The sequence below is a fragment of the Mytilus galloprovincialis genome, chromosome 1 (genome assembly GCF_965363235.1).
Source record: "Mytilus galloprovincialis chromosome 1, xbMytGall1.hap1.1, whole genome shotgun sequence".
Taxonomy (NCBI): Eukaryota; Metazoa; Mollusca; class Bivalvia; order Mytilida; family Mytilidae; genus Mytilus; species Mytilus galloprovincialis.
Window position 1 is genome coordinate 43,465,239 of NC_134838.1, and position 17,550 is coordinate 43,482,788.

Sequence of the window (17,550 nt, forward strand, 5' to 3'; positions counted from 1 at the left end):
GTGGGTGAGTATCTGTGCTTGTTAATTTCACTATCAGCCTCGCCACTGGATAGCAGCTGGCTTTCAATACTAGGGAGTAAATTGTATAAGTTTTGAAATTTTCTGCCAGTTATATGAATTTTCTTATTAGACAAATGTGTCCAAATATGGAATCTTCCTCGAGGCAGCATATATCAAATGGTAATCATATGATCCAAGAAAGAATCACAGCGTCTATGAAGAGACTAGGCCCCAGAAGATGGGATCCAGACCCATGGATGTGTGATCACGCCATACCCGTAGCCAGGGGGGTTCGAAATCTTGAAATCTAATAAGCACTGTTAAAGTCAACACTTTGTTCAAATTGTGACTGTTAAAGTCGAGTTCATGAATCCAACGAACCCGCCCCCCCCCCCCCTTTGAAATTCCTGGCTACGGAATATACCAATGGGAGTCCTGGACACAGATACCCTTATCTAAATATACAAGAGTCAATGTATTAATTCAAGCCTACATATATTGATATTTATTTTCTTTCAACCTTAATGAAGGACATCAGACATGTTAGAACAGTGTAAGTGATGCCACTCAAATTCTAATTTGCTCTTTGTTTGGTTGTAAAAAGGATTTTGTATTGATTTTAGATTTATTTGGTTGAGGTATCATGTTAGAGCAAACCTAAATGTCCCTTTCACATAGAGACAAGTGTATAATAATAAATAAAAGCTATGTTACTGAAACAGTAATAAAGTTAAATATACTATAATGTCTAACTTTAGCATACTGTTTTTTTGTTCTACTTTATTGTATTTGTAAATTGTAACTTTATATTGTCATACATGTATGTATATGCACTATGCCCCTTGAGGGTACCTCTTATGGAAATAAAAGATATTCTATTCTATTCTATTCTATACTAAATATTAAATGGCCACCGAAAGCAATGAAAAAGAGATTTTGAATGAATATGGCGTTTTTAATGCATTAAAGACCAAACAGCCTATTGTTTATGCGCATCAACTAACGCAACTTGGTAGTGACATAAAAGCTCTATGACGTTGTTTCTAGCAATGAAAAAACGTCAAAAAATAACGTCCTATTTCGCGTTTTTCACGGATTCTAACATGGTGTACGCTTAAAAATACGTCTCTCAAGAAAAGAGGAACTAAGCGTCGCGCTAATATCTTGTCGAAAATGGACACAAAAGATACTACACTATATTTAACCATCGTCCTAATAAAAATAATAAGATATGAATTTTGATCTCGACTTTTTGCATGTGCGCCGATCTGCATTTCATTTTTTTCTTTCACATGCGTAGATTTTGCCTTATACTTTCGCCGATCTGCATTTCATTTTTCTTATTCTTTCTCTTGCGTAGATTTTGTCTTTCATTTGCGCCGATTGTGTACATGTTAATTAGATAGGCGAAAATTATGTTTACGTCCAATATATGGGCATTATGTTTTCTGGTCTGTGCCTCCGTTCGGCCGTTCGTTAGTCCATCTGTCCCGCTTCCTATCAACTTAAAACTTAGTACGCATGTTCCTTATGATATGATCCTTCTAATTTTAACGTCAATTTTTCAAATATTTTTAAAAATTAGTATTCAGAAGGTTAAGCCGATAAACAATTATTCCTAGAACTTTTGACATACTGGCAGCCGCAAGGTATGCTTTTAACTGATGGCTGGATGATTCTCGTAAAATAATGTCCGATCTCGCAATGAAGTTAAAAACAATATACTGCTTATTTGACAAAATCTTATTAAAAAATTATGACAAAGGTCATTGTCATTTGTTTCATTTCAAACTTTCTTCAGGAGAAATGAAAAACACATTTCGCCTTTTCTCATGGAAGCTTACAGCTAATTTCCTAATATATATAGATCAACACTTAGGTTAGCTTGCTTGCTTTGATTGTATATTTTGTATAATTATACTTCGATAAAGTCCAATTGAATTTTAATATCACATATACAGGGTACATACATGTACCTATATATGAAGATGTCAATTTTAATTTCAACGCTTGAATAAACATTTATACAAACAAAACAAGGAAGCCAACCAAAGTGTTACTCTACGTGCATTAGGAAATTAGCTGTAAGGCAAAACATATTAATAAAATTAATACTCAGCGAATGTGAATTAAAAATTTTCGGTGTTTAAAACTAAATTGTTGTTAATTTAACTTATGTCAAAAACAATTGCTCCAAGAATAATATAAAACATAAGATTTAGCTACAACTATGACCGGAAAGATTGAAAGTAAATTCCGATTTCAATGCCGGCAACATTCTTGTCTCTGTTTTAATTTCCAGAATGAGCAACTTAGATTTACAATATTTTATTCTGTTGAAGAAATCTTACTATGTAGTTTTCAAATGAAAATTATTTCTAAATTAATTTTTGAATTTAAAACTTTTTGTATTTTTTATTTAGGGTCCCGTTTATTCAAAACACATGAGTTAGTAATAACAGGGATTGTATTTTATGATAGATGTATAACGTTTTAAAATCAAATACTTAATTTACCTATAATTTTGATTTCCTTAAATCTTAAATATTCAGAAATAATGAATTCACAAACTAGATGGAATAATTTCTATACGTCGTAGTCACGTAAAATAATGATATAAAGAAGTACGTCCATGCTTTTGTATGTCCGTCTGTCAACAGCAGCGAATGCGTCGTTACGGCAAACTTCTGAAATGGACGCGAAAAAAAACCACACATCTAGTCTGATATAGTCCAATACTCTGTAATTAAGCCAGTGCCATCTTTTATTTTTTATTATTTTCAAAAATTTTGCTGATGAGGGGCAGAGGCAGAAAACAGACTTTCCTAACAAAAGTGGCGTGAAAGGTTATTCAAACAATTTTCCATTCCGACGGATGGGTGTTTCTAAAGGTTAATGTTGTACGGCAAAAGATCATAAGATCTGAGACTGATACTGCTACATGCGTTTAATCTCTTGTATTACCAGACAATATAAAGAAGTTGAAATAATTCACTATAGTTATAATTCTGGGAAATTAAGATGTGGGTTTCAAACGTCCAGTTTGCGATTTTTTGTAAATAGTGCGCCAGCAAGGAAAGTTTGTACTATGACGTCAGATACAATGTTCTGAAGAAGGACAACTCTTTTCTTCAAAACGAACGAGAAAAAAACATGAAAATCACTCATAACTTTTTTGAGAGGTCGGTGACATACACTTTTTATTGCTTTATTTTGAAGAGTACACATGGCACTTTCCGTCTTGAAATTTTTATGAAGAAATCACTGGTAGATATTTTTTTAAACACTGGAAACGTCTTTCATTTTTACGTTTATTTTTGGCGGGAACGAAATAAATCATACTTTTAAAGATCAAAACTATACGAGTCTTACACTTTTGAACCTGTATTTAATAGATACAAATCTACTGTTTAACGTGAAACAAGAATTATGCTTGTAGGTTTGATATAAAGGATTTTTTTTAGAGTTTGGATAATCAGCAAATATTATGTTAATATTCGGGTAAACACCAAATTGAGGTTGCTATAGTGACAAAACAAAGTCGGTGACCCCCAATTTTTTTCATCATATGTTGTTCCTCAAATCATAAAATACCTTCACACAAAATTTTGAGGAAAAATCACTGGTAGAAATGAATAGGCTGTTTGGTCTTCAAATGGATGAAACATAAACTAAAGCCAATTATGATCACTTTCTCAAGAAAACTCAAAACTTATTTAGCTCATAATCAAACTTTTCACTCTCGATTTACAAAAAGTGATAGGAAGAGAAAGAAAGTAATACAGACCAAGTGGTATTAATCATGTCACAAGTGGCAGCTTGGGGTATTCCTATACAAACAGTTATCCCCCAAAGGGCAATTAACACCTATTTGATCACTCTTAATTGTCTATTGTCTGACTTGAAGGGATTAAAAGTGATATATTTTTTATGATCATAAGCGGTAATTAAAATTCAAAATTTAGGACATGGCTTTGTCATATAGAAACGAGAAAAATAACATCCTCAAAATAATTATAGTGTCGCGGGAACAAAATATAGCGTCGCGGTCCAGCAACGCTAAAACAGCCTGGGGAGAACACTGAGCGCTGTCAACCCCATCTTTCCCTATTTCCTTCTGCCTTAAAACTCAGTTTTCTTCTGACTTTTTTTTATCTCTTCCTTCCTTCATGTTTTAGCAATGATAATCAATTATTGGCATGAACAGGGAAAAGAAAACAGTAACTGACACTCCTCCCTTTTTTGCACTAACCGAGGCCAGGGCATGCATTTTATTCTCCAAGTAGTAAAAACTCATTCAACAGCATCTTAATTACGGTTTTTCATACACATACTGTATCTTTGGTTAAAAGGTTGTTTAGCGGTAGTATCGCACAGTTTTTCCATAGTCGCATGGAAAATTTTGCACAGCTGATTTGAGGTTGATTCAAAGTCGCACATTATTTTTGTTTTTGTTACCTATTAAATATCTCAAATGAATTTAATCTAGATATTGACCTTGTTTTTCCGTTATCTATCTTACCTGTGATGTTGAGAATAATCGGACTAACTGTCGAGAAGCGAACATATTTATCTCTGAAGTTTATTTAAGATCGTGGCAGGCCTTGGAGTTCAAAAGTCATGACCTATTTTTTGTCTGGTTTCCGGTTTAAACAGGGTTAATTTTCCTTATCTCGTATATATTATACGGTACCAGTAAATTACCTTTTATGGACATATGCTACTTATGATTGGAGTATGAACTTTGCGTAAAACTTGTATAACAGTCAAAGATCAGACTCAAGCTACGTCTTTTCTCTCGAGTCTTTTCTGCACCACATTACAATGCTCAAAAGTTACTATTGTGGGATGGACCCCATTTTTTAAATATTTGTTTCTTGTGTTGTTATCTTAGATATATTCTAGTTTTTGTGCAAAAAGTGTTTTATAATAAAAATTTCGATAAGTGATCATAAGTGAGGGTGGTTAAGGGGGGTACTGAACACGGAAACACGTGAAATAAAAATCGCAAAAACGTAGCACGAAAAATAAAAATCAGGAAAAACGAAGCACGAGAAATAAAATCGTAAATATTAAGGAAAAAAGCACCAGAAGTTATTACTCAGTCGTTCTTGGAGATCATGCAGCCATTTTAATAGAAGACCTTGCGGTCACATGGTAACGTCTGCTACTTGCATCTGATTTGGAAAAAAATACTATTCATAGTAATGTGATGGACTTTGTGACATTATAGTTAACAAAATAGGTTAACTACGACTTCTGTTGTCAGACATTTGCGATGAAGCTGACGTGATGGCGTTAAAAGTCACATTTTCATATCTCCGTGTTTTTATGAGTGTTTCAAGACCTCCAACAAAATCATCGTTTCTTCCTGTATAAGAATGATCTTTTTGTGGATTGAAAAAGTCAACTAAATGGTCCATCCCTTTTGTTTTACTTTCAATGTTGACATTCTTTTCCTTTTCGTCGAGCCTGCGTTTTTTGTCGCAAAAGCGAGACATAGCGAACCAACAGTTAACATTACATTCACACTGTGGTTAATTTTAAAAAAAAAATCTCAAAATATCCTGGATTTCTACCAAAATTGGACAGACGTTTGTTTATGATCATAAGATAATATCTAGAAATAAACTGAAGTTTGTAAAAAAAAAACTATACTTTTTCGTATATTTCTTATTTAAACGGACTATTTTTTTACAGTTAACATAACATACACTCTGCAGTTAAAGTTTAGATTTCATAAACCATCCTGAATTTTAAACAAATTTTGATAGAAGATTCTACAGAACTAGTCAAAAGATGGTATCTAGAGGAAAATTATAAATATTTTTTTTCATTTTTTTTGTTGGGCCTGCGACTCACAGCAAAAGAAGGCGAGACACTGGGTTCTGAAAAACCCTTCAAATTTTGATAGCTGAATACTCATTGATTTTCTAATTAGTATTACCAAGGATTTGTACAGTAAGACATTACAAATCCTTGGTATTACCATAACTTTTGATCAGTTGACCATATTACAACATTGTTTTAACAGTTAGTAAATAGGTGTAAAAATTCATTTTAAAATCAGTAATTACTGGTAATAACTGGGCAGTTTTAGGAATTACTTGTATTTACTAAATGCATCAGGAATTACATGTAATTCCTAAATTTTAGTAATTACATGTAATTCCTAATTTCACCTATTTACTGTAACATAATATACACCATAAAGTAGAATGGTAACACTATACACAGGTTACAGAATGTATTATAACACACTGACTTTGAATTAGATATAATTCACTTTTTAATCAAATGCAAGACAATGCAAGCACGAGAAATTAAAAGGACCGACACTAAACACGGAAAATAAATAAGCGGAAACACGAAGCACGCACATCGAACCAAGCACGAGAAAACGAGAAATAAAACACAAAAAAACACAAAAAAACGTGAAATAAAAAGGGCGAAAACGTTGCACGAAAATAACCCTTTACCACCCTCATAAGTTGTAATCGAATTCGAAGTGTTATATAAGTTCAATATTGGCTTTAATATAATTTAAGTCAGTAAATCAAACGGTATTGACATTATTTGAATTATTTAGAACTTTTAGAAAAATGCAGATAGAGCTCAATTTGTTTACATGTCTTTGTCTGTTGATATTTTATACAATATGGTTTATTAATGCTTTTAACACATATATGATTATGTCTATAGATGGTCTAGTTGTTGCTTAATTTAGATCATAAAAACTCCACATTTATGTAGGATTGTCAAAATTATATAAGTCTCTCAGTTATTTAAAAAATCACACATAACAATAAATAACTTTGCTCGTAATGGGCTCTGTTGTTTACATCTTAAAAGAATACCATTATCTCAAATGATTTTTCCATCTGTATTTTCAATGTGTTCCAAATTCTTGTTATTCTCCGAAGTTAATATCATATATGTATTAACTTTAAAGTGGTATTAGCAACGAGATATAATAATGATATAAAATAAAAAATGAAACATGTATTATTTGTTCAATCATTGAAGAAAGTGAAATTTAAATCGCTTTTAGCAGCCAGTTTTATTCAATTTTAATTTTATCAAACTAAGCTGAGAAACATTGCTGATAAATTATTCACTTGTAAATGAATAATTCAACCTTGAATTCATTTTTTTGTGAACTGCAATTTAATCCCTTAGCATGAATAAAGCGTGTTCAGCTATAACAATAAAAATAAATGTCAAAATTGAAATGATGATGATGTTCAACCTATGCCAACATTTTGAAATTTAGGTATAAAATTGTGTGAAAAAATGTTGGCATAGGTTGAATAATTTGTTACAGATTAAGTGTTATAAAAACATAAATTAATTAGGGGCTAATCAATCTACAACCAGTTTAAATCTAGCTTTGATGTTTACTCAATATACAATTTTTTTTACAAGTACTAGCTATATATTGAAAATGTAGGTAATTATGTTATGTTTTGTTTGTATTGCAATTAGTTATTATTTGTTATTTTGATGTCAAATTCTACCATGAAATTTTATTTATGTTTGGTGTCCCACTTTTCAAATAATTCTTTTTTATAGCTGCTCTTCTTTTTCTGATTTTTTTTTACTCATGCGTTATATTTTGTAAATAAAATCTTATTAGATATGACACATTGTATATGGATATTTCATATTTCAATGAATAAAGAAAAGACAAATATATCATACTATCATAACAAATACATTTGTATTTCATATCTAAATCAGCACTGAATTCAGAAACCCAATTTTAAATTTGCATACTTATATAGAAAATGTACATGTTATATTTTTTAATAATAGCATGAGAAAAAAACACTTAGTCTAATACATATAACATAAGAATTATTTCCGTATAGTTCATATTGTGAAAAAAACAAGGCACTGATGTACACATTTGAATGTTCAAAGTTCGTTTAGTTTCCAAGTTTGAGGATGTAAGATGCTGCATCACCATACTGAGGTTAATATGTTGATTGGCGATGTTTTCCAGGAGATTAAAGAATCTTATATAATTTGGACCAAGAAGTTAAGTCATAGTATACCATGTAATTCACAGGTTGTCGTTTGTTTATGTGTTACATATTTCTTTTTCGTTCATTATTTGTACATAAATAAGGCCGTTAGTTTTCTTGTTTGAATTGTTTTACATTTCTGGGCCTATTGTAGCTGTTCATGCAGTATGGGCTTTCCTCATTGTTGAAGGCTGTATGTTGACCTATAATTGTTGATATCTGTGTCATTTTGGTCTCTTGTGGAGAGTTGTCTCATTGGCAATTATACCACATCTTTTTTTTTTGTATTTTTACATGTATTATCTTTATTATATATATAATTATAATAACACAATTTAAAAAAAAATATATTATTTTATTTATTTTATTTAAGTTTCTGTAATATATGTAAACAAGTTTGTGGGAATACATTTTGTTCTTTCTTTTTTAAACTCTTTGTGTTGCAAAATGTAAAGGATACTTGACTGATTATTAAGAACTTTCTGGTTGCATAAAATTTATACAATTGAAACTTATATTAAATTAAGCATAAAAGAAGCAACTTTCTTACTGACTCATGTCTTATTGTGGATTTTTTTTCTGTTAAAATCATATAAATTGTCACAAAATTGTCACTTTTATTAAAAATAATAATTAAAGAGAAAAAATTCCCTAATTCAATGTTGTTAAAATTGCTATAAAAACACAGAGGTTTAATTTGTTTATTTAATATTTTTATCTGAATTCACATTTCGCCTTAGTTTAATTCCCATCTGGCCTTAGTATATTTTTTACCTTTTTTACCTGAAATTCACAGCTAAGGCGAAATGAAAACACACCATTGTGTGTGTTGAGGATCTATATTTCATAAAGGAATAAGTTTAAAATTAGTATAATGAAATAATGGGAAAGGGGGGGGGGGGATTTTATGAATTTTTATTTAAGGAACAATCATCTAGTCATATTGAATATCTATGAGTGTCATTTTCAGGAATAATATAGAAATATATGATAAAAATTTTCAATTTTATGTAAAATAGATTTCTTCAAATACAATGGCATACACCACTATTGAAACTCATGAATTTCATAGATACTGACTCATGTAAAATATCTATTTTAAATGTTCACTATTACTTCCATTACATTCAGAGAATAAGACAAATTTCACTAATATGATTGCCTCAAAAGTCATACTGTAAGATATGAATTGATGCTGCATCTGCACAAGCAGCTGGTGTCATGTTGTTATCCATTAGTAAAAAAACGAGACATAGCAATCCTACATTCCGTCGGCGTTGACGGCGTCCACAAATATTCACTCTGTTGTTGAAGTTTTTGAAATTTCTTAAACTATTCTGGATTTCTACCAAACTTGGACAGAAGCTTTTTTATGATTATAAGATAGTATCCAGAAGTATTTTTTGTACAACAAAAAATCCATTTTTTCTGTATTTTGCTTATAAAAGGACTAAGTTTTTCTGCCAGGAAACATTACATTCGCTCTGTGGTTAAAGTTTTAAAAATTTGAATAACTTTCTTCAACTATCCTGGATTTGTACCAAACTTGGACAGAAGCTCACAACTCAGTGTATGATGAATAAAAACAAACACAGAGTACATGAATTTTCTAAACTACCCTTAAAACAAAGTAAATAAATAGTGTACTGTCCAACTGGAAAGTTGCTGCCTATAAATGAACCAAAAAATCATTTATTTTTTTTAAAATTTATTTAAAATTTTATTTTTCAAAATTAATTTGATTTAAAAAAAAAGTTTCTGTTGATGTATATTATATTTGTATATTTTGTTGCTTTTTAAAGTATGTTTTATATTTAAGACAACAAAATAATGAAAAAGGAATAAAAAAAAATTGCACAATTGAAACATTTTTTGGTCTCTTTTTCTCGAGTATTGTTATATGACTAAATTTAGAAATTTAGTCTTATTTTATTATAATAATAATTTAATATTTATTTCAACTCAATTTTGCTAGTATCAAGTGTTCTATTTTACAATTTTTGTCTTTATAGAATTTTTTATAATTCCATTTTTTACTACAACACAATTTTACTTTGTTTTTGTTTGTGAATTTTTAAAGAGTAATATTTAATGCTTAAATATACTGACTGTATTTTATAAAAGTACAAAAAATCAATTTACAATTATGCACATGATATGCTCGATAATATGTATCAAAATTCCGTGTGTCTTTTCGTCTAAACACCATTTAATTAACCATAGAAGTGACCTCCGAAGACTGCCGACTGTCATATAACCCGATATAAACAATATATATATATATAAATAGATAACGAACTCGTGCAATATGATTTTTCTAGGTCTGTTTGATCTTATATTAAAGTTTAAAAATATATGTTTATCGTTTTAATCTGTATAAGAATGAGATAGTCTTTATGGATCGAATCGGTCAATCAAATGGTGTCTTCAACCTATGCCAACATTTGATTAAAATATATTCAACCTATGCCTACAAACAAAATACAATAGGTGTTGTTATAAGAATTATAAATTGATAAAAGGTAATTTAGATATATGTATTAGTATTGTTATATAAAATACTAGAATTAAAGTAAAATCGGTGAACATGAATTTTTCAGATAATACCTTTTCATTTGTTATCTTGCTATGATGGATATTTTGACAATTCAAGTTTTATTTTAATATAAATTTACTTACAGATAAGTGTTAAAATCTATCAGCAAAACGTTCATGCAGATAATGGCAATTTACAGAAATTCATATTGCCAGGAAAAAAACGGTGATGAGGTCTCAATTTGATAACAGAAAAATAGACGAAATTAAAATTTCATTGCAAATCCAAACAACTAAAAAAAATGCTCCGAAAGTGGTACAGCATTTCGAAAATTCTAGATAATATAATGACATTTTCATGTTTTATCAAAACTAATTGCTCTTTTTAGAACAAGAGTAAAGATAAACCTGTCATATCTTCGTATATATAAAAACCGTTTCCTTCATGATTGTTTTGTATATTTGTATGGATGAGGTGAGACGTGACTAAATTGTTTAATTAAATTAAAGAGTCACTGATTGATCTAAGAATTCATTAAGTTTCAAAACAAGTGGTCGTAGATTTTTAAACACCGAGTTTGATTCTTAATCCGCATTACATGTGCCCCAATTCTGAGAAGATGCATTGTGATTGGACGAAAGAGACACACCTCCAGGACAACAAAAATATGGAGCCATTTGTGTACTAAAAATATAGGAGTTGTTTTTACAGCATAATAAAATATAAAAACTATTGACCGGATTATTTTTTTTTATTCCTCAGACCTCAGTTTCTAACCCGCTACCTATGTTCGCAACTTTTTTTTAACTTATGAATACAACGTGAAAAGTTAAACAATTAGCAAACGAGAAGAATAAGCGGCTCATTTACTGGATCAAAATGCATCACCCTGATGAAACAGTTTCGTTATATATAAACCTTTAGTAATAATTCGCTGAATAAAGCACTTCGTACACTTCTTTTTAAGCTAGAATGAAATATACGGTCACAATGTTATACAACATCTAGAGCTGATGAGGGAAGTTTTTAACGACCTTGACTGGCTATACCATATACAGCTCTTGCACAATCGGCTCATAGAGCTGATACTACTACATGTGTATAACCCATTTATATTTGAAAATAATTGAAATAGTATTATTTAAAAAAAAAAAAAAGGGATGGGAACGGGGAACCCCACATGATGAATGACAGGAAAGTATTTGTAAAAATAATGTTAACGATTAACATTTAATTCCATTTGATGGTAACGGTAGCTAGCTATAAACGGGCGTTTGACGCTTGACGATATATAAGGGCATCGAATAAATAGACAGGTTAGTTACCTAGTTTAGAGAAACTACAATTACTATTACAAAATAGTGTTTGAACAACACGATCAACATGCACATATATATATAATTATATTGTCTAAATCATAATTAATATTTCTCTAGCTAAATCTGAAAATAAACCAGACAAACTTACAATGAAATTGTCCTATTTATGAAAATGTCCTGTCAAAAGCCCTGCACAAAACAACAGTACACACACAGGTGAGTATATGGTACAGTAAACAACTTATATAGGCGTCCCAATTTCCAACTTTCAACTCTTCTTCGTCACCTCAGTGTTATCATATGTGACAGTCATTTATCAGACTGAGAACAGGGGGAGGAAATCGGGGTGTACATCCTTCAAGTGTAATAATTATACTCTTATCTACCGGTTTAAGTTGTTCAAAGTGTAATCCCCTTAGCGGTGACAAAAGACACAATTATGTGGTAATCCATCAAGATAATGTGGTCATCACCCAAAATATAAAAAGAATAATACCCTGGTAAAAAACACTTTGAAAAAGACGATATGTTATAATATCCCATATAAGCTTTAGAAGAGGGATCATGCTTTGGTCGTTTTAACTGATTACACATTTTATTTAGTATGTTTCAGTCGATGATAAGTTTTTTAGCAATTTGTTTATTTGCATGCATTAGATACATTCAAGTATATAAATGCTTCGTTAGCAAAATATGAAAAACGAAGCCATGCCATATATGATGTGCAACATGTGTAATGTGTACCTCTTTTTATAGTTTATATCATTGCAGAGATATAATTTCTTCAAACATATGTGTCCTTGATTATAATCACGAATGCAACCAAACAAAATCATATTCATTAGTATTAAATCCAATTGCAGATATGCCACCAAGATATACAAAATCCACACAGGTACTTGTCTCAGAAAAAAATCCTATATACGTGTTTTATTGTGAAAGGTATATAGGATTTTTTTTCTGAGACAAGTGCATCCGCATATTTATAATTAGGAATATAAATGCAATAAGTATAATTATACTAGATAAATATGTATTATACTTCAGAATGTCGATGTAAGGAGATACTATTGTCAAGGTTAAGCACCAACTACATGGTACAGTTTTATCAAAAACACACGTATACCAGATAATTTTCAGTAAACATGTTATTATTCATCTACTTCTATATTTTAACTTATTATTTGTCATATCCGTACAATTTTTAAGTAACACTATAGTTTATATAATGTACCGCTGGTCAGATTCTTTGATAATGTAATAGAGAGAGCTATCTAGAGCGACACAAATCATCAGTGTTCGAAAGTCGGAGTATGCTAGACACATGAACAATCCAGCGGCGGCGGCGTCGAATACTATTTGTATTAAGCTTTATGTTTCAGAAGGTATAGAAGACCAGAAAGTTTCATCTTTTTAATGCAGGTTCCTTATGTTACGAAGTTTCCATCTGTCATATGTCCATTGTCCTTGACCACATTTTCATGGTTCGGTGACTGCTTGAAACAAATTTACAGTTGTTTTTGTCATGTGAATTAATAACATACTAAATGATAGTCAACACGGGTTTAGCAGTAAAAGGTCTTGTGAGACCCAACTTATCATCAGTTTACAAGATCTTGCAAAAATCATTGGGATATGGTAACCAAATAGATGTTATACTTTTAGATCTTTCCAAAGCTTTCGATAAAGTCCCCCATCATAGATTAGCCCAGAAATTAGAATTTTATGGTATTAGGAATCAAAATTTAATTTGGACAATTTTTAAGCTGACAGGCAACAGCAGGTACTATTAAATGGCGTTAAATCTTCAAAATTAGCTGTTGATTCTGGTGTCCCTAAGGGAACAGTTTTAGGCCCAACATTATTTTTACTCTTCATTAATGACCTACCCGAACAATGCAAGACTTTTTGCAAATGACTGTTTATTGTATAGGAATGTAAATAATAGTTCAGATGCCAAATTACTTCAAAAAGATTTATCTAGCTTAGTACAATGGGAAGAGGACTGACAAATGAATTTTAATCCTGAGGAGTGTTATGTTATTCATATTTAAAAAAAAAGTAAACCTTCCGCTTTTAATTATATATTTCACAATCATGTTTTAGAAGCAGTAAAAGACAGTAAATATTTAGGCGTAACCGTATAAGCCATGATCTTGATTGGGGAACACATATAAACAATATTACCTGTAAGGCAAATAAAACCTAAGGTTTTCTTCGTAGAAACTTGAACAAGAGTGCACACACTGAAATGTCTCGCCTTCTTTACTAATCATTGATATTATATTGATAATCCTAAATACAAAGCTTTATTACGACTGTCACATAAACTTAACATGAACCATGAAAATGAGGTCAAGGTCAGTTGAACCATATGCCAGGCAGACATGTACAGCTAACAATGCTTTTTTTTTTTTTTTTTTTACCAACAAATTAATATTCTTTATTCTTCAAATTGCTTGTTACATGTTTACTTCATTGTCCAAGCTTCAATAAAGTATCCCTGTGAAATACTTTCTGAGTATCCAGGAAAATACACATAAACTTAACATTAACCAAGATAACTAAACAAAGACCAATGCAACTTGAAAATGAGGTAAAGACCAATGAACCTTGAAAATGAGGTCAAGGTCAGATGAACCATGCCAGGCAGACATGTACAGCTAACAATGCTTCCATACAACAAATATAGTTGACCTATTGCTTATAGTTTAAGAAAATAGACCAAAACACAAAAACTTTACACTGAGCAATGAACCGTGAAAACCAGGTCAAGGTCAAATAAAACCTGCACGACTGACATATAGATTATAAAATATTTCCCTACACCAAATATAGTTGACCTATGACATATAGTATTAGATAAAAAGACCAAAACTCAAAAACTTTGACCACTGAACCATGAAAATGAGGTCATGGTCAGATGACATCTGCCCGCTAGACATGTACACCTTACAATCATTCCATACAACAAATATAGTAAACCTATTGCATAAAGTATGAGAAAAACAGACCAAAACACAAAAACTTAACTATAACCACTGAACCATGAAAATGAGGCCAAGGTCAGATGAAATCTGCTCGCTAGACATGTACACCTTACAATCATTCCATACAACAAATATAGTAAGCCTATTGCATAAAGTATGAGAAAAACAGACCAAAACACAAAAACTTAACTATAACCACTGAACCATGAAAATGAGGTCAAGGTCAGATGACACCTGCCAGTTGGACATGTACACCTTACAGTCCTTCCATACACCGAATATACTAGACCTATTGCTTATAGTATCTGAGATATGGACTTGACCACCAAAACTTAACCTTGTTCACTGATCCATGAAATGAGGTCAAGGTCAAGTGAAAACTGTCTGACGGGCATGAGTACCTTGCAAGGTACGCACATACTAAATATAGTTATCCTATTACTTACAGTAAGAGAGAATTTAACATTACAAAAAAATTGAACTTTTTTTTCAAGTGGTCACTGAACCATGAAAATGAGGTCAAGGACAATGGACATGTGACTGACGGAAACTTCGTAACATGAGGCATCTATATACAAAATATGAAGCATCCAGGTCTTCCACCTTCTAAAATATATCGCTTTTAAGAAGTGAGCTAACACCGCCGCCGCCGCCGGATCACTATCCCTATGTCGAGCTTTCTGCAACAAAAGTTGCAGGCTCGACAAAAACTACACACGTAAGGTTAAAAACCTTACGTACACATCACTTGTCCGTCCAGTCGTCGAATACTCTTCCCCGTCTGGGATCCGTACAAAAAGCAACACATCACTCAGGTTGAGCAGGTACAGCGTAAGGCAGTCAGGTTTATCTTCAATGATTATAAAGACAGATCACCTGGAGCAGTTTCAAATTTAATTAAGTCATCGGAATGGGAAAATTTGGAAATAAGACGGAAAAAAGCTAGATTAACTATGCTATATAAAATAAATTGGGGGTTAGTTGAAGTTCCTAAGGACAATTTAACAATATCTGATAGACGTACTAGGGGGAAACATAAATTTAGGCAAATATCAACAAATAAAGATTTCTATAAATTTTCATTTTATCCTCGCAAAATTTCGGACTGGAACTCACTACCTGAAGCAAAAGGTATGTCTGACACCCTGGAATCCTTCAAAAGTGGCATATCCACAACAACTTATTAAACTACAAATTTAAGCCACTGTACATAATGTATATATGTTATTGTTAATGATTTTTCTTTTTCATATTATTTTAAATTAGTTCCATATGTACATAGCACACAAGTTCCGGGAAGTTTTACACTCCTCAGTACCTAGGAGTCTACTCCCATATTCGGAAGAAGAAGATGAAATCAGCTTTCCAATTATTAATTTTCGACTTCCTCCTTTGTCAAATTCGACTGATCTTACACAAAAGCTTCTCAAGCAGCTAGCAGTGCCTGTTAATGACGTATATATCTCCCAGTTGATACGATATTCTAGAATTTCATAGTATGACCTCACTTTCAAGGAAACTATTTAACCAAACGGTAAACTTGAAGTCATCTCTTTGAAGGTTAAACAAACGCCGAAAATTAAGAGAAGATTTATTTGAATAAAAGCAAATGTTACTTTAAAAATCACAATGAGTCAGCAAATAAGTTCTCGAATTTTCATTCTGGACTATTGAATCGCAAAATCTTGCATTAAAATACCACCATACTGTGAGGGTGTATCACAATTTAAGATCAGTCGGAAGACAGTTAAATAGAATTGAGCTGTCATTTAGCTTTAGCTTATGCTTTTCTATAATATTTATAACAACGATTATGAAACTTTATTATTTTCTAATATCTATTCCTGGGATAAGAAATTCCTTAGTATTTCGATAAAAACATAGTTTTTTAACAGGAAATTTATAAAATTGACCATATAATTAATATTCATGTCAACACCCAAGTGCTGACTACTGGGCTGGTGATACCCTCGTGGAATGCGTTCAATATAGTCACCAAATTTTGAATTATTTAGTGAGAGAGCATCATCTATATAGTGGAAAGTAAAGTTAAATGATATTGCTAACTTCTTAAATTTCTTCCTTACAATTTCCTGTATGAAGTAAGCCTCATAATAATAAACAAACAAGTCGGCAACAAGAGGGGCACAATTGGTTCCCATTGGAATCAGGAATGCCGACAATCTGTTGAAAAACACATCATCCAAACGTAATTAATATGTTGTCAATCAAGAAATCAAGCATCTTGATCATGTCAGATTCATAGAATTTTTTGTTGAATCAGAGTGATTTTTTACAAAGTATGATGTTGTTTGGGGCTTTATCTGCGGGGACAACAACATATTTGTCATGGAGGTAGGACAAGTGTCTCATAATTAAGAGGCACATGACCTTCGTCTTAAAACTCAAAGTCAGACTCACTTAAATTTACCAACATAAAAAGTTCCAAGATTGTACTAATGTTAATGGGATCTGGCAGTGGACATGGTTCACGCCAAAATGGACGCACGTCTTCCTAATATTGTGGTGGCGAACATAAAATATAACTTGGTTTGCTAAAATTATGGACATAATTTTGGAAGTGAAATGAAGTATAATTGAGTGTTAATTGTTCAATTTCATGATTATTGGGCTTTAAAAAAGACTGGATAAGTAGGAACTATTACTGTGTATAAGTA

General features: G+C 31.4%; 1 protein-coding gene across 2 annotated transcripts in view; it reads right to left on the reverse strand.

Annotated features, from left to right (window-relative positions):
- LOC143075300 (mitochondrial 10-formyltetrahydrofolate dehydrogenase-like) overlaps positions 1-12,168 on the reverse strand; it is a 46,039-nt gene extending 33,871 nt beyond the window's left edge. Inside the window, exon 1 of one of the 2 annotated variants that reach the window (XM_076250681.1) lies at positions 12,031-12,168. Coding sequence is in view for 1 of the 2 variants with exons in the window: in XM_076250675.1 (XP_076106790.1) it covers positions 4,523-4,567 (45 nt within the window). In the remaining variant the exon portion in view is untranslated. Of the gene's footprint in view, positions 1-4,522; positions 4,654-12,030 lie in introns of those variants that run through there. The other variant, XM_076250675.1, reaches the window with a different exon arrangement.
- Positions 12,169-17,550: the final 5,382 nt, after the last annotated feature.